The 26428-nt window shown below is 40.6% G+C and overlaps 2 protein-coding genes across 5 annotated transcripts; both read left to right on the forward strand.

Moving 5' to 3' along the window:
* Positions 1-2198: 2198 nt before the first annotated feature.
* Positions 2199-12597, forward strand: ZBTB43 (zinc finger and BTB domain containing 43). Of its 3 annotated transcripts, none has more exons than XM_063174503.1 (3): positions 2199-2286; positions 4524-5753; positions 12224-12597. In XM_063174503.1, the coding sequence occupies exons 2-3, from the start codon at positions 4547-4549 to the stop codon at positions 12250-12252; spliced, it is 1236 nt and encodes a 411-aa protein (XP_063030573.1). In that variant the 5' UTR covers positions 2199-2286; positions 4524-4546; the 3' UTR covers positions 12253-12597. The 3 variants fall into 3 exon arrangements, with proteins under 3 accessions (XP_063030573.1, XP_063030572.1, XP_063030571.1); XM_063174502.1 differs by having other exon boundaries at positions 12301-12597; XM_063174501.1 differs by lacking the exon at positions 12224-12597 and having other exon boundaries at positions 4524-8781.
* A 336-nt stretch (positions 12598-12933) lies between these two features.
* Positions 12934-25630, forward strand: ZBTB34 (zinc finger and BTB domain containing 34). 2 transcript variants are annotated; one of them, XM_063174499.1, is made up of 3 exons: positions 12934-13019; positions 20196-20309; positions 20948-25630. In XM_063174499.1, the coding sequence occupies exons 2-3, from the start codon at positions 20269-20271 to the stop codon at positions 22467-22469; spliced, it is 1563 nt and encodes a 520-aa protein (XP_063030569.1). In that variant the 5' UTR covers positions 12934-13019; positions 20196-20268; the 3' UTR covers positions 22470-25630. The 2 variants fall into 2 exon arrangements, with proteins under 2 accessions (XP_063030569.1, XP_063030570.1); XM_063174500.1 differs by lacking the exon at positions 20196-20309 and having other exon boundaries at positions 12937-13019.
* The last annotated feature ends 798 nt before the right edge of the window (positions 25631-26428 follow it).

Here is a 26428-nt window from a genome sequence, read left to right on the forward strand (position 1 = left end):
TAACTACACAGAATCCACAAGTACTGGTTTGCCCTTCTGAGTAGTTTTGTAGTTAAAATCTGACTCGTATGGCAAAGTATAACCAGTGTCATCTTACTAGACGTACCAAGAATACAAACTTTCAGAATACATGAACATTGTAGGACAGACCTAAAGACATTTTTTTCAGAGTGAAAAAATCAGAGTGAAGCTAAAGAGCTGTTATCCTCAAAATTGTAGAATTTTATCATGCAAGAATTATAGAGACCTTTTGTTAACAAAGACAAGGTGATGCAGACTATCTCCATCTCAAAATCCAAACAAGTATGCTTTGGAGAGACACCTGTGTCAGCCTATCAAATCTCAAGAAAAAAATTCCCTTTCAGTTCACTTATTAGAACACTGTATTTCTTGCTATAACAGAAAAGGTATAAAACCCACTGCCTTAAAAATAAATTATTTAAATTAATCACAGCAGGGAATACAGAGGAGTTAAAGAACATGTTACAAGAAGAAAAGCATTCAAGGGAGAAAAAATATAGTCACTAAGCTTAGCTGAATGATCATTCATGAATTTGACCCAAACTTCCATAACCTCAGGAAAAAGTAAAGCATACAAACATCAGTTAATGCTGTTTCCATTTGCTTCCTTTGTAAAACATAAATTTTGATTTAACAAACTAGCCTTGACCCTGCAGCCCTGCTCCTGCAGTCAGTGTTGTCACATGAAGACTCCAGAACTGATCACATGAAGGAAATCCAAAGTGTTTTTCATGCCGCACTCATGTTTAATGCTTTGGTTTGCTGTGTGCTATTTCATCTCTCAAAACTTCCTTGCCCTACTGCTTATCATTCTTATGTTATGGTTTATTTGGTCATGTACTCTCATAATGCCTGTAAGAGAAAACTACATAATTGTGTTATGTTAAACATCTTCCCTCTCTTTTCTAATTTCTGTATTACAATTTTTATTAGAATTCCAGTCCTATTAATGTAGGAAGGATATGTACTTAATATGTGAATGCACACTACCAGAGTTGAAAATACACCAAATTCTGTTCAGATATAGTACTTGCTAAAGTGGGGATGGCTTCTGTCTAGGAGAACTCCTTAAGCTCCCATGAAACAGCTTGCTCTCCTTCCTACCCCAGGGTTTTAGCACGTTCTCTTGCTCCAGTTCAGCCACAGGAAACCTCTATGGCTTTCACTCAAGTGAGATTTTCAGGGGCACGAGCTGAGAGCTGGGACGGCTCTGTCCCACAGAACCTCTTGCTCCGGTTCTGAGAGCTTTGCCGAGGCTGCTGCCGCTGCCCAGGTGTGCTCGGGGCCGCTGCCCAGGTGTGCTCGGGGCCGCTGCCCAGGTGTGCTCGGGGCCGCTGCCCAGGTGTGCTCGGGGCTCTGCCCAGGTGTGCTCGGGGCCGCTGCCCAGGTGTGCTCGGGGCTCTGCCCAGGTGTGCTCGGGGGTCTGCCCAGGTGCGCGCGGAGCCGGCGCACACGGAGCCAGCCCGGGCTGCATCGACGGCTGCCAACCAACCGGGAAGGACGATCCAGCTGAAGTTTTTGTGATGCATTTAAAAACTGAGATATTGTCGTCCGTTTTTTAATAAAATATTAAAGATGAAGCCTAATTAATACTAATTTTTTATCAGTTTATTTGGGACATTTTCCCGCAGAAAGGGGCGGATTTCGGGCCCGGCAGGCAGGGCCGGCCTCTCTGGGGAGCGGCGCCCTCTGCCGGCCGCAGCGGGGCAGGACCGAGCCCGAGCGGTGCAAGGGTTCCGACGCGGGTGTGTTGGCCGCGTGCCCGTTGGAACGGCTTGGCGGTGGGACAAATCCCGCGCCCCAGCACACCAGGGATCTGTGCGGAACACGCGGGCCGCGCCAGCGCCCGGCGAGGACGGCGGGCTTCACTTGTACTGTCTGTGGTCCCCTCCTGGCAGTGCTCACAGCAGCGCTGAGAGTATTGGCCTGGGGAGCAGCTGCGGCACAAAGGGACAAGACAGGACAGGACGGAACAGCACATCTCGGCCCAGGGGGTTTTGGGGGGCGAACCCTTCCTACTGAGCGCTCCGGTCAAATCCATCCGCTCCCAAACGGAGCCAGCAGGGGGCGCCGCCACCGCCCCGGGTAAGCGCCCCTGCGGGCGGGGAGCGGAAGGGCTGGGCGAGCGTCACGTGACCGGGACGCGGAAGTGCCTGCAGGAAGGGGGGCAGCTGCTTCCGGTGCGGGCTGGGGCGGGCGCGGGTAGGGCCGGGCCGGGGCCGCAGCGACGGCGCCCCGCTATGAGAGAGACGCCGCGACCCGCAGGTGAGACGCTGCTGCTCGTGGACCCCGGGCGGCCGTGCTGCCGCTGGCCCCGGGCCGCGGGTCCGCGCTGGGGCGGGGCGGCGCGGCCCGCGAGGCCTTCCCGCGCCCCGCGGCCGCAGGACCCGCGCTCTCTCGGGCCGGGTCGGTGTTCCCGGTGCGACCGGGACCGGGATCCGCTCCTGCCGCAGCCTGCCGGCGGGTCCGAGCGGCCGCGGGAGGCGCTGCGGCCCGCCTGGTCCCGCGGCCGCAGCGGCTCCCCCGGGCCCCGCCGGCAGCATCGCAGGGCGCTGCGAGGGCGAGAGATCAAGGTCTGCGGGCCTGCGCGTGGAGAGGGCAAGGAGCTCCCTGCTGGCGCTTGTTAGCACTAATGGTATCCTAAAGCAAATTAAATGTGACTTGTGTGTTCTACTCAATGCTCCAACATGGAGATTGTTTTTTAAATTGTTATTAATTGAAGTAGGAAGACTTTTTTCTGTATGAGTTTGGAGTAAAACTGCAAAACAAAACAGATTGTAGAAGGAGGGAGTGAAACTCCTTTTGAAAACCAGTTTGCTTGACTTGTATGGCTTTTCTAATTGAAAATATTTCGCTTACATTTTGTCTGCATGACAACTTAAAATACAAAAAAGTCTGCTATCATCTGGAAATGTTTTTGTGGTCACATGCTGACTCCCTGCTGAATGATGGCAGTTTAGATTATCAGTAGTGGTATATGAATTCTGCAGGCATCTGTTTTTAAACTTAAGTTGAACATTTTCTGAAGGCTTATTTTTTTATAGGCAGATATTGAAAAATAGAATCTTAAATCTGAGAATATTCTGAAGGGGGGTAAGGAACTGCATTAGGATTGTTTCAAAAAATGGATGTAATATACACAAGGTATAAGATAACTTGAAATGCTTAAATAATTATGTCAAATTGTTTTAAAACAAAGTGGTAAGAAAACTTAACAATTGAACTGGCAGGTGCAGTATTCTGTTGCTCACTGGAAAAGTACTGGTAGCTGATTCAGTTGTGAAGAGGGTTGGTGGTTTGAGGAAAAGAACTTGAGGAGTACTGAAGACAGTAAATTTTAAGGTGGTCTTCTGCAATTATGTGGGTGGCAACTTCATGGACCTTGACCACTGAAACCACTTGCTGCTCCATGGCTCTTCAGAAATCCCATTGCACTCAACTTACTCATTATCAAATAGAAAAATTGCACAAGTTTAACTTACTCCAGCAGTTAATGTTGGTTTTTCATAGTGGCATTTAAACTAATGCCATTTCAAATTACAATAACATGCAAATTTATCTCAAATTCAATTTAAATTTTCAAGTATACATTTGAAAAAGTTGTATTACTGCTATAAGGGCTGTTAATCTTTTTGTAAGACATCTGGATTATGTGAGAATACACATGTGAAAATCTGGGAGCTCTTAGCTGAGATTCTGTCATGTAATTATTATGTTGTTACAAATACACAAGGAACAAGCAGGAAAAGTTCTGTGTGGCAAAGGTATCAATTTCTTGATCGACCTTTTAAATTCTGTATGATTTCTCTAAAAGGAACATTATAATCCTGCCCCTAACCCAAATATCTCAATAAGCTTGGAATTAAAATCCGTACAAGCTGTTGCTGTTCCACCTTTCAGTTAGTGAAACAATGGGGAAATATGTGAGAAGGGTCATAAACCTTACTCTTAGTGAGGTTCTGCCTGTGCTTCCAGTGTCATCCTGTGAGTTGATATGGTTGCTTTTGAAAAATTAATCTTAAGTGAAATATTCATGAGTAAAATCAGTGTTTGTTGGGTGACAAATGAGATGATTTTGTTGGCATTTGAAATATAAAATCTTTCATATGCTGGTACAAACTGTGAGACATCCTGGAGTTAGAACTCTGCTGTATCATTTCATGAAATAACGGTTTCATTAGCCTAAACTCGTGTTTGAAATGCTTAGTCTATCCCAACTGGATAGTTTACTGTTTGTAGCTCCTGCTGTAGTTGGTGAGTCCTCTTGAAGAGGAGAAACAGAGCGAAATATTCTAGCATAGCAATTTATGGCCTTAGTACAGCTTTCAGAAGAGAGAAGTGAGATGACTTGAGGGGATAAAACAGTGGCAAAAGGTCGAGTTCCATGTGAGTCTGTTAAGAAAAAAGAATAAAAATGTAGAAGAAAATGGAAAGGTCAATACTTGACCAAGGAGAATTTCTAATTTTATTTCTTATTTTTATTTTATATTTTCTTCTTACAGCACAACACTAAATTTGTAATGAAATGGAGTCTGGGTCAAGCTCCTTTCGAGTGGAATTTCCAGATTTTTCTAGCACCATTTTGCAGAAGTTAAACCAACAGCGCCAGCAAGGACAATTATGTGATGTGTCCATTGTGGTTCAGGGCCATCTCTTCAGAGCCCATAAAGCTGTTCTTGCAGCTAGTTCACCTTATTTCTGTGATCAGGTTCTCCTGAAAAACAGCAGGCGAATAGTCCTGCCTGATGTGATGAATCCCAGAGTATTTGAAAACATTCTTCTGTCTACTTATACAGGCCGGCTGGTAATGCCTGCACCAGAAATTGTTAGTTATCTGACAGCAGCAAGTTTCCTTCAGATGTGGCACGTAGTGGATAAGTGCACGGAAGTGCTTGAGGGAAACCCAACAGTTCTGTGTCAGAAGATGAATCATGGCAGTGACCATCAGTCCCCAAGCAGTAGTAGCTACAATGGCCTTGTTGAAACCTTTGAACTTGGCTCTGGAGGACAGACAGAATTCCACAAAGTGCAGGAACTAAGAGACGGTGAAAATGAAGAAGAGAGCTCTAAAGATGAACTGTCATGTCAGCTGACAGAACATGAGTACCTTCCCAGTAATTCTTCAACAGAACATGATAGACTTAGCACTGGAATGACCAGTCAGGATGGGGAAGAGGGAACTAGTGATAGTGCAGAGTACCAGTATAGCAGACCAATGTATAGCAAACCCAGTATCATGTCTCACAAGCGGTGGATCCATGTGAAACCAGAAAGGTTTGAACAAGACTGTGAAGGCGTTGATAACCCTTATGATGAACACCAAGTTTCTGAATCCATGAATACCATCCAGGCAGATCACTCAATCCAGTCTTCAGGTGTTGAAGATTTTCACATAGCTGACAAAAAGATGGAAGCAGAATTTGATGAACAGGCAGATGAAAGTAATTATGATGAACAAGTTGACTTCTATGGCTCATCTATGGAAGAATTTTCCGGTGAAAGGGCAGATGGAAATTTAAGTGCTCACAGACAGGATCTTATGATGGCAGCAGGCTATGGTGAAAGCATTGATATGGCTGCTGGGATTAAAGAAGAAACGTCTCTCACTGGATTCTCCCACGCTGATAAGCTCTATCCTTGTCAGTGTGGAAAAAGCTTTACACACAAAAGTCAGAGAGATCGGCATATGAGTATGCACCTTGGTCTTCGACCTTATGGCTGTGGTGTCTGTGGTAAGAAATTCAAAATGAAACACCATCTTGTAGGCCATATGAAAATTCATACAGGCATAAAACCGTATGAGTGTAACATCTGTGGGAAAAGATTTATGTGGCGGGACAGTTTTCATCGCCATGTGACCTCTTGTACCAAGTCCTATCAGGCTTCTAAAGCTGAGCAGAGTACTACTGAGATGAACTAAGACATTAGTGCTTACGTTTGTTTAGTAGAGTAAGAAAAATAAACTAATTATGCAAATAATGTCTGGTACTTGCTATTGTATGTTCTCAAAACAAAAGTTTTAATAAGTATGCTGGTATAAACAGATGAAATGTATTTTGCTTCCTGCAGTATTACTTCAGGTGTTTATTGTGGGAAGTGTATGTGGTTAATCTGAAATGTGCCTGCAAAATGAGGTCTGAGATGGATTGTAATCCCAGCAGTATTTAGAAGCCATCTTGTATTTCCAAGACCTCTAAATTCACAGTAAAACTCAGCTCTAAATTGACAAAAATCGTGGAAATACTTAGATGAACGAGAAATTCAGGTAGTACTCCTTAAAGGAAAAGAAAACTAAGAGGACCAAACTGGCTAACACGATTCACATTTAAATGAAGAAAAAATGAAGAGAATTCCACCTCAGGCTGAAGCATCATTGGGTAGTGTGCATCATTCAGTAGCCTTTGTTGTATTGCTTTATGAAAGGCAGTGGTAAAGGTGGTTTAGATTTCAGTTATACATCTTTTTTTTAAATTTATCTTCAGTAAAATAAGTGTCTAATTTTGTGCTGATTTCTGTTTAGAGTCTGTAATGCACTTAGAGTTTTCACTACATAAACTTAATGTATACTGAAGTATACTTTCTATTTGCTCCTCTAGGGTCTAATGCTGTACTTGACTTCATTAGATTTTAATTACTGTGTTATGAGAGCTTCTAGAAGTGTGTGTAATAAGTATGTCTTACTAAAAAATAAGACACCAACTAAAGTAAAATGTAACATTTGGAACTTAGTCAAAATAATCAAATATTTAAAGTGTAAATTTCTGTTCAAAATTTGTGGCTTACTACAGTAGCAAGTACCAAACTCTGGATTCATAAACTGACTTGTTATTGGTACAAAAACTTCTGTGAGAACTTTTATCTAGTTTTAGAAACTTGCTTTAGGAAAATTACATAGTCATTGATAGGTATTTATACTTTTAATTCTTTACTATTTGAATAGTATATAATACTGATTCTTGGTACTGAACTACTGTGACTGATGATCACAAGCAGAGTTGTTTGCTTCCTCAAAGTTGCTTGTGGAAAAAAGTAGGAAGTATGTGATTTGGATCTTCTAATGGTACTGCAGAACATGGTACCATGCTTATGTCTGAAGCTGGTATTTTTGCTGGGAGTGACACTTATTCTATGTTAAGATGAGGATCTGTGTGTGGGGCTCTCATTCATGGAGATAGATGGAGGAATGTGTATAGTGCTAAGGGATGCTGCCAGCTCTGCAGATTGAGTAAAGGCATCAGTTGAAAAGGTGACAACAGGATTTTGGGGTTGAAAGCTTAATGCAGTCCAATGCAAAAGCAATTGCTTCTTGGTAAGCAAAAGCTTCTTTGTAGCTTACTGAAATATGACAAGGAAAGAACATACATAGAATACAATAGGAAGAGGTGATAACGAAGTACAGTGCTGTCCACATGGGGAAAAAGTTAACCAGCATTAAAAACCTAAGCCTGTCTGACCCCAATTTCTGTATTAAGCACTGCTGTGTGCAGGATAATGTACTGAACAGATGACCCTGTATGGTGAAGCAAAACCACACCAAGATTATTACAGTTCAGATTCTTTTTTGAACTCCCAGTTACAAATTGTCTTAAGATACAACTGAACTGTATCCTGAATGTCTGCTGCAAGCTGAGGGTTTTCTACTCAGTGAGCTGTAATTACTGTAATTTCTTTACTGGCATTCTACTTAAAAACTTCTTTTTAAGAGGCTCTTAATTATTAATCTTCTAGTGATTCAAATATTTTTTCATATGGAATTTTGTTAAAACAGATGTTCCCAAGTACAATGAACCCATTGCTGGCAATGGGCATTAATAATCAGCACCACAGAGTTCCTGTTCTTAGCACTTAATTGAACTCTACAAATACCATGGTGGCCATGTTTAACCTTTGTGATCAAGGTACTGAAACAGGGATTTTGCTCACTAACACTGTAACCTGCTTAATGTATAGCACTTTGTATTTAAACAAAACAAAACCAAAAAAAAAAAAAAAAGAAAACCACAAAAAAAACTAACAAAAAACCCCCCAAAAACAAAAACAACTAAAAAACCAAACCATAATACTTAATAAGTATTTTTTTTAAACTTAGAAATTATATTCCCTCTATGGTTTGTTTACACACTGTTAACACTGTCCTTTTTAATACTAAAAAATACTATAATGCTTGCCTGTTTACATGAGGGTAGAGGAAAGGGTTCTCGCACTCGGTGGCCCTATTTTTCCATTCTCCAAGGCCTTACCACATACATGGTGTCATTTCTGCAAGTACCATCATCACATTTGAAGGAAGGCATTCGTTTCATAGAATGGTTTGGGTTGGAAGGAGACTTTGAAGGTCACCTACTTCCAACCCTCCTGCCATAGGCATGGACACCTTCAGCTAGGCCAGGTTGCTCAGAGCCCCATCCAACCTGGCCTTGAACATGTCCAGCGTGTTTATTCTCGTACTCATTTCAAGAATGATCTTGTATATTACATTGGTTCTCAGCCCCTTTCCAATTGTCACTTTAGTTTTGCATAAAAGGTTAAGGGTGCCTCTTCCCATTTAACCATAAAAAAGGCTGGACAGAAATACCAGTCTGAAAACTGTGGTCAAAAAAAAAAAACAAAAATGTTGAACGCAGACCATACTACAGAGCTGCCAGCAAAACTGTTTCTTTTACCAGCTTGGAATGACTTTTATATGGGATATTTCAAGGTTTAATGTTACTTCTATTTGCAGTTAGATTACTTTGAAATAAAGCTTTAAAATTAAATGTACTGCGAGAGACACTTTAAAGATTTTATAACAGGTTCAGTAGATCATATTATAGAACCATGTCCTTTTTTAATGACTTAGCATGAATAGTAACTTTTTAGTATTTGCCTCTTGCTGTTTTACCCCATATTATGGCATTGTCTTGAAAGTCCAGCAAATGTTGCTCCACTGATTTTTGTAGCACTTGGCTTTCTGCTGTTAATTTACATGAAACCAGTTGATTGCAGGAAAATAGTGATCTGACTGTCCTGAGATCAGGTTGAGAGGATTGATGATTGAAAGACAGCTTGTGACACATGTCTAAAATCCTTACTTTTGCATGTCACAGGTGAAACAGTTGTCTTGTGGTGTTTTTCTTGAACTCAGTTTATTGCCCTTTGTCCAACTTCTAATCACCAGTTCAGGTACTGGGCGGGGGGAGGGGGGAGAGATAAAAAGTCACTTAAACCATCTTTCTCAGGCTCAGCTTAAGTCTAACACCTCTTCTCCCTGCCTTTGTATTTTCAGTTTCCCTTGCTTTCACCAAGAGTTGTATTCAGTTCCTGCCATTTCCTTTAGTAAGGTGGCCGGTCACAGAGGAGGTTGGGGTCCTATGCACACTTCCTTGTCTGATGCTTTGCATTTCTTAGTGGGGTTCCTCTGGTGCTTTGGCCTGGTCAGTGTCACTATGCATAGTGACACTGGGCCACAGTCCCTTGAGGGATGTGTCTGTTCCAGCTTGGTTCTTCTGTGGAACTCAGTTATTTCAGAGGTGTACCTGCTCTGGCAGGGCTCAGCTGTAGGCCAAAGTCATCTTAGAAGTGAATCTCCTCAGGCAGGGAGCGTGCCCTTCTGTGAGTGTGTCTATACATGTTCTCAGTGACTTCTTCAGGTGTTTTCCCAAGAGCAGCTCTTCAGTTTCTCCACCTGTACCCAGGAGTATCTTCTCCATGTGTCTCCCTGCACCTCTTGCTAGCAGCTGCCTCTCTTCCTTAAATATATTTAAGCAGAATCATTATGTGCACGTCTGGTTGAGATTTTGGCTTGCATCCATTTTTTGTGCACGATGAACTTTTTTTGACAAGTGCAGGGCAGCCTGCAAACGCTAGCCATGTGTCACCCCTACAGTCCCTGCCGCTGGTGGCCAGTGCAGTTGAACATAGCAAGCCAAGATATACAGATACAGCCTCTGTCAAGCTTCTGATCTTTGCTAATGGAGTGGTCTTGTTCAAGGTATGGAAAATTATTTCTTATTTGTGGGGAGGAGGGAAGCAATCCATATATATATATATATATGTATATATATAATATGACTGCGTATGTATATGATGAATTTCATTAATCTTCCCATATGCTTCATTACCTTTGATGATGTGGCTGTTGGCTGTAGTAAAGTGAGTGTCTTCTGAAAACCAGAAATTTTGTATACCCAGATGGCTTTCAGACTTTCCTGCTGCTTCAAAGCCATTGTCCTAGTAGTGGTAAGAAGACTTAATGATACTACAGCTAAGCTCCTTTTCATTCCATTTTGTAACTATGATGTTAATTACCATGGAATCCGTGTAACTGCCATTCTGAAAAATTCAACTGTTGGCAGGGTTAAAATCTGCTTAGGTGTATACCGGACCCTTTTGAGAGAGAAAGTTCCTATTTCACACACCAGTGTTGGTTTGCAGAGTGCTTTTTTGTTGTTTCATTTTTTAAACTTTCCTTGTTAGTTTTATGGGTGAGGAGATAGACCCTAGGAGATATTGTCAGTACAGTTTTTGGTCAGCTTTTTTCATCTGAGGTGTGTCTAAGCTTGAGAAACTGTCCTGTGTCATAAGCAAGGCAGATGATCAAAGGCTGATGTGTCGAGTGTTCCAGTATAATTGATCGTGAAAGAATGGAGGCATATCAGGGTTTGTAATCTCAATACTTTTGCCTGGCTGCCAGCAAGATGACTGTCTCTGAATTATGAGAGCGCACAGCAGTACATTGTGTGTTTTGCTATAACAGAATTAGGACCTTTCTCAAAGCAACAAAGGAAAGCTGGGGTTTTTTTGTCTTTTAAATGCTTCATTGGGTAGCTTGGCTTATTTAGCTATTAGCTGTAAACTGTCAGTGGCCTAGGGGAAGATGCTGGAAAAGAAGATGGTGTATTTTTAATGTGTTTAAATTGCAAGTTCTGATTTTTGCTTGAAGCCTGTGTCTGTCGGTTGCTGCTCCTTTTTTTTATTCATGGGATTCCATATTTCTTTCAGAAATGTAACTGTTTATGCAAGTCAAGTGAATCTTCCTTAATGAGCTATAAGTTTTTATTCTAAACAAGTCATTTATAATAGTAACTTTGCATATCTTGATATTTTGTGAGATGTTATGCCTGTATTGCAGAGGTTGGATAGTTTTGTCTATAAATATTGCTGTCCTAATTGTACAGCATGGTTTTAATTTAATTTTACTGTTCAATATTTTCTTCTTATAGAAGAGTCCCATGCCCCTTTTTTTCTATAACGTTTTAATAAATGTTATCTGTCAACTTTGTAAATGTTTTCTTAAGCTTGAATGAAAGGAATGCATGTCTAGTACTAGTATTTAATATTTCACTTTGCCAAAATAAGTGCTCAAAAGTACAAATTCCAAAAGTTGTTGATATATAACTTTATTAAATATATTAAAAAGTGTATCTAGTAATGTGTCTTCTTGAAATAATGATAACATGTCAGCCTAGTCTAAGAAAACATTAAACTAAAACCTGATTTTTATGACACAGTAAGTTTGATGAATTTGTGGAATTAGACCCATTTGTTTGCTGCTTTAGGTAATTGGCTTCCATGCTAGTTCAAATTTGTGAAACAGGTTTTGCTGTAACTGTGTTTTTGCAGAATGGTGATCTCTGAAGTTACAATAGAGAATGTACATGCTGATAGGAAAATTCCAGAACACTCACTTCATAGTAGCAGCAATCACATGTCCAAAAGGCCTCTTGGTACAGTTGAAGTAGGTACAGATAACATAGATTTTTTTTTTCTTGCCTAAGTATGAAGGAAATTTCATGCTGTGAAAAGTACTAAAGATAAAGTTTCCCTTACCTTCCTGTGAGGTTTCTTTCTCTCCTTGACTAAATTTAGGTACTTATACTGAGCACTTGATTTTGTCCAGCCTCCATCTGCTCAGTCCTTGCAGAACTGTCCCAACCACTGCTTACTACGTAAGCAAAAAATGAGCTCACTCTCAGTGAAAGCATGTTCAGTTAATACCCAGAGAAGTCAATATTTATGTAAGACATTCAGTCTTCAGCAAATTCAAATGGAATATAGTACAAGAAAATTATTTTTCTATTTTGGTTACATTTACTGAACACGGAATAATGAGCCAAATGCTTTTTGCCTGTTCAGAATTAGTTGTTTGAGTGCTTTTTCTCTGAGTGAACAAATAGAGTTTGTGTTTGTGTTATTAAACTCTTGTTATTTGTGTCCTGGCCAGGATGCTTCCCAGACCACTGCTTTATTTGATCAGCATTCAATGCCTAATGTATGAAGATTCTGTTCTGTGTCTTAAAGGGAGAGGAAGACATACCTCCAGAAGACAGAATGTGGTGTCTGGTTAGACCGGGTGGATATCGCAGCAGGACCTACTGGCACCAGTCACTGACTGTTTTCAAGTAGTACATGATAACCCGTACATGAACTGTCTGGTTCATAAACTGAATCGTTGCGCTACCTGACCTACAAGCAAATGCAGTATAACAAAAAAAAAAAGTTTGCACATGCTTGCTGAAGTGATTTCTGTGAGTGACAAGGCCAGTATAGCACAGGTGAATGTCTTAATTCTTTTCTCAATAAAGGTGTCAGTTCACAGCTGGAGTGGGGGATGTCCTCCCCCAAAAGCTCCCTCGCTATTTCTGCGACTGCCCATCGGGGTATGGCTCTGGGTTCTCTTCTGGAGCTGCACACGGTGAGAGTTCTCGGAAGAGCTCTGCCCACGTACGCCCCGGCCTCAGCCAATGCTCAAAGCCTTCTGCCTTCGTGAGGAGTCGCGCTGCGAGGGCAGCTCCGCCCTACTGCGGCCGGGGGGAGCGCCCGGGCTCCGCGCCGAGAGCGGGGCGGGTTGCCGAGCGGCCCGGGGGCACCGCCCGCTGCCGGGGCGTCGCCAGGAAGCGGAACGGCCGCCAGCGGAATCAGTTCCGGGTGCGAGTGGCTGTGGGAGCGGGCGGGAAGCGGCGCTGGGAGCGGGCCGGGCCGGCCGGGATCCGCCATGTGAGAGCCCCAGACAGCCCCAGGTGAGCGGCGCGCGAGGGGCGCTCGGCCCGGGCGGCGCGGCGCTCCCCATGGGACGGGCCGTGCTCAGGAGGGGTCCCGGCGCCTGACAGGCCCCGCGGGGGCGGCCACCGCGGCCCGGCGGGCCGTGGCTCGGTTCGGCTGCCTGGAGCGGCGGCAGCGGCTTCGTCGAGGCGGCCTTCGCCCGGCCGTGCCTCGGCAGCAGCTGTCGCGTAACCCGAGTCGGTGGTTCTGGTGCAGCTTTGGCGTGCGGGGAGGGAGGGCGGACGCGCCTGTCTCGGGGTCTGCTGCTAACCCGAGCGGGGCGTAAAATCCCCGGCGCGGCGGACTGGAGAGGAACGAACCTGGCCCCGTTCGGGGAGGTGTTCATTGCCAGGAGCTGGGGGGACCTTTCAGCTGCTGCTGTTCCATCAGAGAAGGTGGAAGTTCTAGTGAAACCTCAGTCTCCGTAATGCAAAGGTCTTTCCAAATCCCGGCAGGCGTGCACAGCGCATAGAGTTGGAATTGGCTTAGAGTAAATCAGAGTTGAGAGTTAATTTGAAACAAACCTGAACAGTCTCAGAAACATTAACGTGAGTGAGCCTGGTTTCCAAGGGAAAACAAAGTGCGATAGGATTAGCTGCACTGCAGTTGTTACGTGTTGCAGAATACTCAACATCTGGATCAGAATGTGCTTGTGTTTCATTGCCGGTCCAGGGACAGCTCCAAACAGTTCCACCTGTCCCGAGTAGTGTGCTGGGAAAGTACCACGAAAATGTGTTCTTTGCAGCTTGTAAATCTACTGCAAAAAATGTTGCTGATAGCTAGAGAACATAGTCACTTCATTACTTAAAAGAAACATCGGAGCCAAAAAGTCAACAATTTGATGAAGAATGGCTGCTGTTAAAAAACAAATAACAAAACCCCACCAAAAACAAAGAAGAAAGCGGACAGATTAAAATGCACAATAGTGATGAAGTATTATCTTGATAGTAAATAAAATTGTAATATCAGGAGGTTCAAGAGTTCTCTTCCCACTCTGTGAAAGTTCCAGCTGTGTATATATCCTCACTCTCAAAATACAGGCTGGAGTTCTTTTATAATGGAAGTGGCATCTCAAAGTTGTCAGGTATTTGGAAAATGTGGCTATTTAGCATTACATAATGGGGATATTGTGAAATTTGTGCACAAAATAAAAGCTTTTGATCATTACTTGTAAGATCTTTTTGATTTGAAGTGTATGTATCATCAACATGCCCCTTTGTTTTATCTGGCAGAATATATTTGTTCATACTGGAATCATAGACACATAGAATAGTTTTATTTAGAAGGCACCTTTTGATCTTGGCTTATCTCCAGTTTGCCTCCTGGTAACTTTTTTTTTGCATTCAGAAATAGATGTGTGCCTGCAATTACTTTTGTGGCAATTTGATTTCTAGAGTCAAGATTTAGAGATTATTTCTATTGAGGTTTCTAATTCTTAGGTGGAACTGGTTTTATGCATTGATAGGTGTTTCATTTTTTCCTTTTCAATCACTTCCACACAGACAAGCAGTTTGAGGAAGACAGTTAAGAGAATGAGGGATGAAAGTGTCGCTTGGACTTCTTATCTGCTTTCTGTGGATATTTGCTCAAATAAAAGGGTCCTTTTTTCTATAAAATCCTAAATATGCAGTTCCAACAATATCTCTGCTGCGCCATGCTGACCACTGAGAATGAGTTTGCAGCATTGCTGGTACTGGCATGTGTGTATGTGTAAATACTTTTAAATTTTTGTTAGACAAATGTTTGAATTAATGAAGCTTTACTGAACTGAGTGTCAGGGGTTACTGCTTTGCTCCTCAGGCAGTTAGTGAGGTTGTGTCCCACAGCACTGCCAGAGACCTCACCTGCCAGGCAGGAGCTTTGCTTGTGGTTTCACTGCAAGTATTCAGTACTTTGGTAGAACGTGGCCTGTCTGGCTGCAGAGAAGGAATAATGATTTTCACTGGATGTTCAGTTATCTACGGATACAAGAATGTAAGAACTAAGTTTTCTAGTAACTACAGTTCAGCCTGTATTAACTGGCTTGTGTTTCTGAGGAAGTGGGCATTTCCTGCATTTTTAGGAGGTAAAGTAATAAAGTTTTAAATTGTTGTGTAGTTGTCACCTAACAGATTTTGTATTGTAGTCCTAACCAGACATGAAGCAGACTGACTTTCAAGGCTGTTTTCCAATTAATAATATGCCTCATGCACCTTTTGTGTATGCTTTCCTACAGATAATTTGGCCAAACTTCCTCTATCTTTGTTGGTTCCAATGGGCATTTTGGAGGAAGTGATGAATTAATGCAAAAACCAATTCTACATATTTGAGTAGTGCTGCTTGTATTATTAGAAATTTGTTGTACTTCACTTGTTGGGAGATTATGTAGGTTTCTTACCCTCCTTTAGTTTTGGGGTTTTTTATTGGCTGCAAAATTAAACTGTTTTTTATCAGTGGGGTAGCTTACCCTCCTTCAGGGATGGAGTTTCAGTACAGCAGCAATGCTGTGTGGCATGTTATTTAAGGCCATCCAAGAGCACTATATGTTGACTTTTAAGGGATAATTAGTATTTCACTGTTATTAGAAGTATAAACTGGTAGAATGTTCTATAATCAGTCACTCCCCTATTTTCAAAGATTATTTTAAGAGTGTCTTGGAGACCCTCCCTAGCCTGTGACATACTTGATGGCCGTTTTCCTTTGATACAGCTAGTGTTAATTAGTGTGGCTGTTGTAAATCTGAAGAGTGATGCAAATGCATCACTGAAAAGAGTAAGAGTGATGAAGACTTTTGCCCAAAAACTTCCATGATCATAGCTGATAAGGTAACATTCCTAGGTTAAAAGTCTCTTGAATTATATTTGCAGTGATGTCCTGAGTTCTCACACAGATGGTGCAAATACTATGTCCTACAAAATGCAAGGGAGGAGTGCATTGATTTATACAAATACCTGCTTATTTTCTTGCCCCTTCTCTGTATTCTGAGCATAGTGTATGGAGGGAGTATCACAGAATCATTGAAGTTGAAAAGACCTCCAAGATCATCGAGTCCAATCTTTAACATCCAGTCATTTCTTTAACACCTCCAGGGATGGTGACTCCACCACCTCCCTGGGCAGCCTGTTCCAATGCTTAACAACCCTTTCAGTGAAGAAATTCTTCCCAGTTTCCAAGCTGAATCTCCCTTGCTGCAGGTTGAGGCTGTTTCCTCTTGTCCTGCTGCTTGTTGCTGGGTAGAGGCATTTTTGGTGTCATAGAGTACTTTGGTTTGGTTTTGTCTTAACTTTCATTATGACCCTCCTGGCTTTTCTATGCATTTCTGTTCTCAGATGTGCTACAACAGTAATGGTTTGTAATGTGGGTTTTTTTCTCAAGGATTCCTTGTTGCTGAGCTAATTTAAGAAAATGCACGGGATCTTTTTTCACCTTAGTGTGAGTTAAAATGAGTATAATTTGTGTCATTCACCTGCCTGTGGGAACGGTGAATCATACTTCAGTGAGTGAAGGAAATTAAACAGGTGCAGACTTAGAAGCAGAAATTAATACTATATTGGCAGACACACAGCTTCGTGTTATAGTTATATGATGCTTCTCCGCTGCTACTGTATGATGTCAGTAAAATTAAATACCTAATGTGGTTTGTCAACATCTATTCTTGTTTTTTAAATTAAATAAGCGTTTTCATAGAACATAATTTTTAAAGGAAATTTCTTTTGAAATGTAATAAGAAATGTTATCCTTCTGATGTTCAGAGGTACTTCAATGAACACTTTTCTTTAAAAACATAGGGCAGCAACCCACTACTACTAAAGCCATTTTATGGGCTGTATTTGCTGTATAAAACCCTGATGAATAAATGTAGTGCAGATGCAAAGAGAATTTATATGATTCTTTTGAGTGTGACTGCATCATCTGCTACAAAATAGACATGAGACTCAACACAGAGCCCTTCTAGGACTTAGTGAACCGGGTGTGCAGTTTTGGCCTGTGCCTTTAGCCAGTTTCTTGGATACATAATAGCTATGAAAACTTTAAACACTTTGACCTACTTTTGAGGAAAGGTTAAGAGAGGACCTAATTGTAGACAGGTGCCAGACTCAAATTTTGCAGGGCTATGCCCTAACTTTACACTAACTCCCAGGCAGGGATGAAAGCTAAAGCAAGATAAAATGCATTACTTTTTAACAATGACTGTACCTGACACTGCTGTGACTTTACAAAATCACAGAATATTCTCATTTGGAAGGGATCCAAAAGGATAATTGAATCCAGCTCAAGTTGTCTGAGTTCTCACTACCCCCCAAAATGCTCAAGTTTATATATTGCAAATAAAACTGTCATAATTCTGAGCTATTGTGTATATGACTGTACTGAGCCTAAATAACACAGGTTCCCTCTGCATGTGCTGAAATACTGTGGAAGGTACCGAATGGGACTTCTGACTGAGCATGATTTCTTTTTCTTCTTCACCTGTGCTAATTCTGTAAGGAATGTTATGTGTATAAGTTTCATTATGACTGTCTGCTTAACTGCAGACATATTTCTTTTTTCTTTAGAGCATACAGTGGATGTGTCCAAAGTTCTTTTGTATTTTAAAGTACCTTCTTGTTCGGTTTAATGCTATATGCCTGACCCCAAAAGAGAAGAGGTTAGGGAGATGTTTCAACTTGAAGGAAGCTGTTAAAAAGCTTGGGGGAGGTTCTTATTAGCCTTTTCAAACTGTAGTGATCTTCCCAGATTCTTTCAGAAATGTTTCAGCCATAAATACTATTGTCTTGAAAGTGCTACTGCTCTGCCAGCACTGATGAATAATTGAGTATTGTTATGGTACAGTACCCTGCTGAACATTATTTTGGTTAATGTTACTAGAATTTTATCATGGAGCTGCTAAGTTGATCCTATATACAAATAAAATAAAACCTTCTTGTGTATGGGAATATAATCTATGGATTACTTTTATTTTCTAGATAGTGACATTAGGGACTTTTGTGAATAAATAAGATCATTTTTCTCCTGGCTCTTATTCACCAATAAAACATGGCGAGTGATGCCTGCTTCTCTGATGTGTGTAATGCCTAGATTTCCCCCCCAGGTCTTGCTTTCCTAAATTGATGTGAGGAAGTTGGCATGCTCTGGTACTAACCCTGCCAAAATTACTGCAGCCTCAATGCTGTCCCTGCTAGGGGGAGGGAGGCCTGCTCCAGAATGGGATGTCCATTGGTAACTGGTCACTTCTCTTCTAGCTGGAGATTTAAGGTTGTGGCTGAAATTGGAAGAAGGGTTCCCTTCTGTCGACTGCTGCTGTATTTCAAAATTCTTGTCATTTAACCCCAGTTTTCCACAGATGATTTCAAGGTTACAGGAAGCATGTACCTGCAAAGGAAGGAACTAAGGTAGAAAAGTACTCAAAAGAGTATGCTGTAGCTTGCTCTCTTTGCTTTTTAAGAGCAGCTGGGTATAGAATCTTGTTGTGCACTGCCTTTTAGACAGTGTGTACTTGACCTGTTTGCTTGCTCTCAAAGCAACACTGTATGTTCCCTTGATCCCTCTTGCAGGGCTTTTACTGCTTTTCTGCTACACTGATGAACAGACTTATAGACCTTTGACTCCATCATCCTCCCCACTTGTGGCCAGAATGTGCTGTTTACTCCTAGCATCTTAAGGAAAATAAGCTTCTTTGTTTCCCAGAAGAAAGATGAAACAACTCTGAGAACACCGATATAGAGTTACTTACAGATACATATATGCATATGAGAGATAGTAGGGCGTTCTAACAGTCATGATAGGCAAGGATCACAGTGGATTCCTATCTCCTTGGTGTCTTTCTGGTTCTCATGCTTTCTCTGGTATGTGTTTGCAGTCCATTTTCAATGCATGGCTGCATCCCAGGGACCCTGAATTCATCTAGAGATTCTATGATGAAAAGAACATAATTTTTTCCCCTCTATCATAAGCCATAAAATGTCCATCTTCTTTCTTCTCAGGTGCCTATCCTTAATTCATTTATTCTGTCTGAACCAGTGCTAGTGGTGACAATTTATATTTTAGTATTTTCTCCAGGAGTAAGTTATTCTCCATTTTGCTGGGTGAGAGCCCTTAGGGAAGTATAGGACAAGGAGGAACTCCACTGTCACAAATACTTTCTGTACATCCTAGACTAGAATGCCAAATTATTGCTGCTGGAGGCTGGTCTTTTGGTTTTTACACAGTTCCTGACTCAGGTAACTTGTCTATTCATGTCACTTCTACTCAACACAAACTCTTCCTCAATTTAGCAGAGAAGCTTAATAAGGAATGGCTGATATTGCATCTGTGCATAGCTAATAAGCCCCCTTTAATAAGCAAATTAAAGGTTGCCTATGTTGGGTTTCTAAGAAGCTTATGCTGCCCTGTCAGGCACAAGTGAAGGTGACAGATTGTGATGGGGCATTCCCTCCTCCCTGGTGATTCCTTAAGTGACTTTAAAACACTTGTAACACAAACATGTATCCAACTGCTGAAACTCCTGTGTTCTGCATGGGACTGGGATAGTTATTCTCTGTACAACAAACAGGGATGCTCAGAAAAGCAAAGTTAATCTTGTCATGTAACTACCCCACAGCTGGGATAGGTTATGTGTTTGCTGTTTGATTTTTTACTTATATCAGCTCATAACTCTGATTTGTTTTGTAGCTTTACTTGCTGAATAAAAGAACTGTCCTGCCAAAGCCATCTCTGAAGAGATTGCTGCAGTCATATCACTTCTGGTAGCCATCTTGCAGTCTTATTTCTCACCTCAGATGTAAGAGCCTAGAAAATGTCTTTTTTCTCACTTATACATCTCAGCCAAAAAAAACTCAAATGAAGTCCCATTTACCCATTTTAATGGGTAATGACACTGGTAAGTTAGAGAACATATTTAGCAAGTCTGATAACTTGATATTGAATGTTCTGTGAGAGTTTTTGCCAGTTTTCTAAGTCAAACATAATGTCAAGACAGGAAGCTGGCTTTCTTGTGTCTGCTGAAAAGAAGTTCTATTTTTGAAGGTTGTGAATGTTAGTTTTAAGTGAGGGTCAGCTGCTAGAGCTCCAGTGCTTCCTTTTAGGCTTTTAATCTTATTTCTTCTTGTCAATTTTCTCTTTAGAAACCTGAATTTTCATAATTTGTTTTAAATTGTTCCTGTGTCCCATTACAGCATGTAACATAATAGAAAAAAAATCCACTAGTATATTGTGATACATTGGATATGCTTCCTGCATCTGAAGTCAATGGATGATGTTGAGATCTGTTTGTTCAATTGGAAAAGCAGGTATGGTGGCAATATTATGTCTTTAGACTTCTGCATTAATAGGAACTAGAATAGCAATAAAAGTCTGAGGGTTCTGGGGCGCTTGATTAGTGTCCAGTCTTGGAAATGTAGGGTAATGTTGCAGATCAACATTCTCAGGCTGATAGTGTGTGTGTATATGCTTTTTACAATAGTAATCTGTGAAAAGTCCTTTTCTTTAGCTTTTGTTTGGAGCTCTATACATCTCTTTAAGGCCTCTTTGAATGTCATTTTCCTGCTGTTTAAGTACCCATGGCTTTTAAGTTAGGTTAAAATTTGAATGTCAAATTATTCTAGCTTGGAAATCACTGCTGTGTTAGATGAGCTTCAAAGTTCACACCATGGTTTGTTAAAAAAAAACAAAACTAAACTAAAATTACAAGAGAAATTGTTTTTTAAAAAATTTGAAATCCATGGGTGGCTCAAACATTTTTCTTTCAAATCTTTCAAAATAAGACTGTATTTTTTATTATATGGAGTATTTATGCTAAATGTTTTGTTGTAATGCACCTTTAACAGATCAATGGGGTGATGTGACTTAAACATTTGCAAGCATTTATTTTTGAAATGGAGAACTGCGTATTCATTCTCTGTTTTAAATATTTTAATTTTTCTTTCAGATTGCTCTTTACATCTGTAGAAATGGACAGCAGCAGTTTCATTCAGTTTGATGTGCCGGAGTACAGCAACACTGTTCTGAGCCAGTTAAACGAACTCCGCTTGCAAGGGAAACTCTGTGACATAATCGTGCACATCCAGGGTCAGCCGTTCCGAGCCCATAAAGCTGTCTTAGCTGCCAGTTCTCCATATTTCCGCGACCATTCAGCATTAAGCACCATGAGTGGCCTATCCATATCAGTTATTAAAAACCCCAATGTTTTTGAACAGTTGCTTTCTTTTTGTTACACTGGAAGGATGTCCTTGCAACTGAAGGACGTTGTCAGTTTTCTGACTGCAGCTAGCTTCCTACAGATGCAGTGTGTCATTGACAAGTGCACACAGATACTGGAGAGTATTCATTCAAAGATCAGTGTTGGTGATGTTGATTCTGTTACTGTTGGTGCCGAAGAAAATTCAGAGAATCGTAATGGCGTTAAAGACAGCAGCTACTTTGCCAACCCTATTGAGATATCTCCTCCCTATTGCTCTCAGGTGCGACAGTCAACAGCAGGCAGCGACCTTCGGATGGAAACTACTCCAGGCAAAACTCTTCGTAGCCGTCTGCAAGAAGAAGGGCATTCAGACCGAGGCAGCAGCGGGAGTATCTCTGAATATGAGATTCAGATTGAAGGTGATCATGACCAAGGAGACCTGATAGTAAGGGAAAGTCAGATTGCAGAGGTGAAAGTTAAAATGGAAAAGTCTGACAGACCAAGCTGCTCTGATAGCTCTTCCCTTGGTGATGATGGATATCACACTGAAATGGTTGATGGAGAGCAGGTGGTCGCAGTAAACGTTGGTTCCTATGGGTCTGTCTTACAACATGTTTATTCATTTACTCATGCCTCATCACAGGTGACAGGTGTGTCAGAAACCTTTGGAAGCATGAGCAATACAAGTCCTTCAAGGTCAATGCTGAGCTGTTTCAGAGGGGGTCGTGCACGCCAAAAACGAGTACCTACAGGTCACTTGCATAGTGATGTCCAGGGCTTGGTGCAAGGGGCTGACAGTGAATCCATGGTGAGTAATCCAGGATATGAAAATAGTCCACGGGAAAGAAATGCAAGAGGTCATTGGTATCCATACAATGAGAGGCTAATTTGTATTTACTGTGGCAAGTCTTTCAACCAGAAAGGGAGCCTTGATCGACACATGCGATTGCACATGGGAATAACTCCTTTTGTGTGCAAGTTTTGTGGAAAGAAATATACCCGTAAGGACCAACTTGAGTACCATATTCGTGGTCACACAGATGACAAACCCTTTCGCTGTGAGATTTGTGGAAAATGTTTTCCTTTCCAGGGTACACTAAACCAGCACTTGCGAAAAAATCACCCGGGGGTTACAGAAGTGAGAAACAGGGTTGAGTCTCCAGACAGAACAGAAGTGTTTGGGGAACAGAAAGTAGATAACGATGCTTCAGCTTCTGAAGCCATGGATTCTAGTATGGAAATCCATGCAATGTCTAACACATCTGATTAAAATCTTACATCTAAGTGAAACAGACAAGCACATTACTAATGTATTTTTAAAGTATTTTATTCTTTTAGTAATCTTCAGTACAAGTGTAACAGCCTTTTCATTTTCCTGACCTTCTGGAAATCAGTTAGAAATGGTTTTTGGAGAAGACTTCAGAAGTATTCTTTGTTTTTGAAGGAGGCTGAATTGTTTGGGGTTTGGCTTTTTTGTATTTGAAGACACTCAGAATATAAAGACAGTGTACTGGAGAAAGGCTAGGAAGAGTCTGGTGAAGTATCTCTGCTGATTGATCTGGTGAGATGCAAATGCCAGTGGAGAAAGATATTAGAATAAGATTGGCAGCTCTGCTGAATGTTCAAAGAAGCTGTAATTTCCTTTATTTCTTAAATCCTGTTGCTGGTAATGAGTTACACAGCAGTTGGGAGAGAGAATATTACAGCTTTGATTCCTCTCCTGTTACAATGAAATCTGTTCACTCTTACTAACTGGCTTTGTTAGTGAGACTGTTTATATATATAAATTTGCTTTATATATATAAAATGCTTTCACTTTCCCTTTTCTGTGTCAAAGCTAATACCATATGCCACTTTGTCAACTGTTAGGACTTCTCTCTGCTTAGGGTTTAGAACTTCGGACTTTGGAAGGATGGTTTTGGTTTCAAACAAATGTTGTTTGGTTTTCATTTTATTAAACTATTACTTTGTGTGCAAAAGTGAGCAAAGTGAATTACTTTGTTTTAATAGCTTTGCTTTATAACATATGTAAACCAAATGCCATAAATCTATTAACTATGGTTAAATTGTTGAAAGGTTTTGTTGTCTAGAATGCAAGCTGGACAACCTGTGGTGCTGACCTTTTTATATATATAGAGATAGATATATCTATATATATATATAGATATACACATATATATATATATCTATATATTAAAAAAAAATATTAGCAAACCTAAAAGTAGCATTGTGGTCTAAAATGTGTTTTTACTGGCCTCAGAATCTACCTTCATTTTGTACTGTAGAACCGTACCAGGTAATTAAACTTAACTTCATCACTCTTCATGGTTGGTTAAAACATGAGAGAGATGTAGTTTAAATCACAGTATTTCCGAGCAGTATTTTAATAGGTCTCTTCACAGAGAGCTGCTTTCAGGTGCACGTTGGCTTCCTACTTAAATTTCCGAGTGATATGCCAGCACTTGGAATTTGTACTTTTTTGTATAGAAAAACAAATACTTTATGGGAATTTTGAGCAATATGTTATTTCATGTGTGAGTATTACAGAGTTGCTATGGCTTCTCTGTTTTTACAGTGGTTTTTTCTCTATAAAGAAGCTACCAACAACTTTAAAAATACTCTAAATCTTTTTTGTTTCACCAAATACGTGTTTTTAATATGGTGCTAACTTCATTATTTAGGTCAGTATAATATATAACATGTGAAACATAATGATCAAGGGAAAAAAATCCCCAAAAACAGACAAACAAAAGCCCCCCTACACAAACCAACTTCCCCAAGATCCCAACCAAACAGAAAAAAAAGGAAAAAAAAGGAAAAAAAAAAAAAATAAAAAAAAAACCCAATCCCATACCACAAAAAACCAATGGCTTAAAAGACCTCAAAAGCATGGGCTGGCAAACACTACTGTTTAACATTCTACCTGATGAACAGAATTAATTATTAAACTAATCACATCGTTCTTTAGAATACAGGTTTTATATTATTGGGTCCTATGTTTGTTTAGCTGATACTGAAAATCTGTTTGTGAACGTGCTGTTTAACTTACAAAAATTAGAGAATAAAAGTGCATTTCTAAATTATTGGAAAGAAAAAGGTAGGTTTGCTATCTTGTAAAACTTTTTGGCCTCTGTGAAGCTGGGACGTATTTGTGCAGCGGCTTTATTAAATACACTAGTTCTTCATATTGTGACACTCTGCAATAAGAATTAATCTCTCAAACATGGATTTACAACCTCCAACTGCCGAATTGGAGCAGTTTCAGTCAAGTTAAGTGCATCATTTGCCTCTTTGTCCTAAAGCTGCCTAAATAAAGAGGCAGGGGGTGGGGAGATGTTTCTCTCCTTGAAGCAACAACAGAAATTTTGTTTCCAGTGAGGGAAGGGATAGTCTGTGTCTAAAGGCAGGTAGTCTGTATGTTTACTCACCTAAAAACATGGTGTTTCTGATACAGTTTTTCCTTGAGTGTTTGTTTTAAGTAATTAAATGCAAAAAGTGTGTTTTGGTAAATTAAGTTTGAGACATGCAAAATCCAAGAAATGTACAGTTATTCTTAACCCTTTATCTTGAACCTGTGCTGTGGTGCCTTTGGTGTGAATTTTTCCCTGGAAGGATGACTTGAGGATAGCAGGATATGGGTACAAATTTATATTTCTTGAATTTCTGTGTCACAATCTTAGCATTGTTTAAATCTAGTTCTTCGTATTTGTAAATGTATGAAAATGGTTTGAGTTTACCAAAGAGTGACTTATCCAAAATTGTCTCAGACAAAAGCAAACAAGAATACAACATCATGTTGATTGTACAGGTTCAGGTTCAAAACATTGTAACAGACTGTTAAGGGGCAGGAAATGATCCGTTTTCCTACAAGCCGTGGTTCAGCAGTGTGCAAGTCCCTCCCCGCGCGGGCAGCGTTCTTGCCTCCAAGCCATAGTCCAGCTCCGCGGTCCGGCAGCGCTCCGGGCTCTGCCGGGCACCGCCGTCACCCCTGGCCGCGGCACTGCCACTGTGCCTTGTCACATAGCGGGGTGCCAGGATCAGCACTGGCACAGACACGAGGCGGGACCGCCGGGCAAAGGCTGGAAACGCTGTACAGTGTCTCGTGTCTGTGCAGTTCTTAGCACAGGGCTGTTACACGTTTCATTTACAATAAATGCAGAAGTCAATAGAATATGTGAAGAAAATAAGTAATGAAATTATACAGGCTGGTTCATAATTGAGTCTCTTCTTAATCTACCTTTTAAATTCTAGACAAATGTGAAAACAGTGACAGTGTCCTTTCCTCTAGATGCTTAACCTATTCTGATAAACTGTGAAAATAAAGGATTTTATACCTTTGCTAATGTTTCTGGTTTAAAACTATTATTGTAGTTTTCTTTATCAGTTATCTCCCATATTACTTCTTTTAAACTTGTAAATACGTTTAGAAAATAGCTTTGTAAATACTTACCAGTGTATTACAAGTTCAGTTTGGTCACTAAGGCCTCAAGATTGGCTCTGCTTTTTGAGTGTGAAATCTTTCTGTAGCATAAAGGATACTGTCAGTTCACTGTCAGCAGGGTAGACTGTAGGCCTAAATTTAGTTTTAATGCAGTCTTCTCCAGCATAAATACATGTTTTGTGCTGAAGCCTTTGGTTTACTTTAGACAAAACAATGAGGCCTCATAATGTTTAGGCTGAATTATGGGAAGAACAACAGGAATAAAATCAAGGGCTGGGAAAATATTGAATAAGCTTTACCTTTAAATATATATATATTATTTTAATTTTTGTATTAGTTTACTGTGATTCTTTTATTGTCATTTTTCTAAACAGGTTTTACATGAAACCATTGAAAGGGACTCAAATATGCAACACCTAATCTATTTTCCAAGGGAATTTTACCCTTGAATGGTGCTTTTTGACTGGTCAGGGTTATTTATTAAATTTTATATTTGAAATATTTGGGGAATTATGTAAATTCTTTATATGAATCTCTTTATTTCATGAATTGTAAATTTCATAATACTCAGTGATCAAATTGGAAGTTTAGTAAAGTCATTCAAAATGTTCAAACTTTATAATCTGTGTGCATTTTACATATGTTTTATCAAGTGCCAGAATACTTGTATTTAATATTGTAGATTTAATACTACTTGCACATCCCTGTGGCAGCATTAACTTAAGTTATGCAAGTTTACATAAAAAAAAAAAAAAACAAACAAAACAAATAAGTAAGCCTGGGACATG

This window comes from Melospiza melodia, chromosome 22 (assembly GCF_035770615.1).
Source record: "Melospiza melodia melodia isolate bMelMel2 chromosome 22, bMelMel2.pri, whole genome shotgun sequence".
NCBI classification, from domain to species: Eukaryota; Metazoa; Chordata; class Aves; order Passeriformes; family Passerellidae; genus Melospiza; species Melospiza melodia.

Bases quoted from the DNA above. Each gene is read 5' to 3' on its own strand.
- ZBTB34 (XM_063174499.1), top strand. From the start codon at position 20,269: ATGGATGATGTTGAGATCTGTTTGTTCAATTGGAAAAGCAG. The intron at 20,310-20,947 runs GTATGGTGGCAA...TTTTTCTTTCAG, and splicing joins TTGTTCAATTGGAAAAGCAG to ATTGCTCTTTACATCTGTAG.
- ZBTB43 (XM_063174501.1), top strand. From the start codon at position 4,547: ATGGAGTCTGGGTCAAGCTCCTTTCGAGTGGAATTTCCAGATTTTTCT.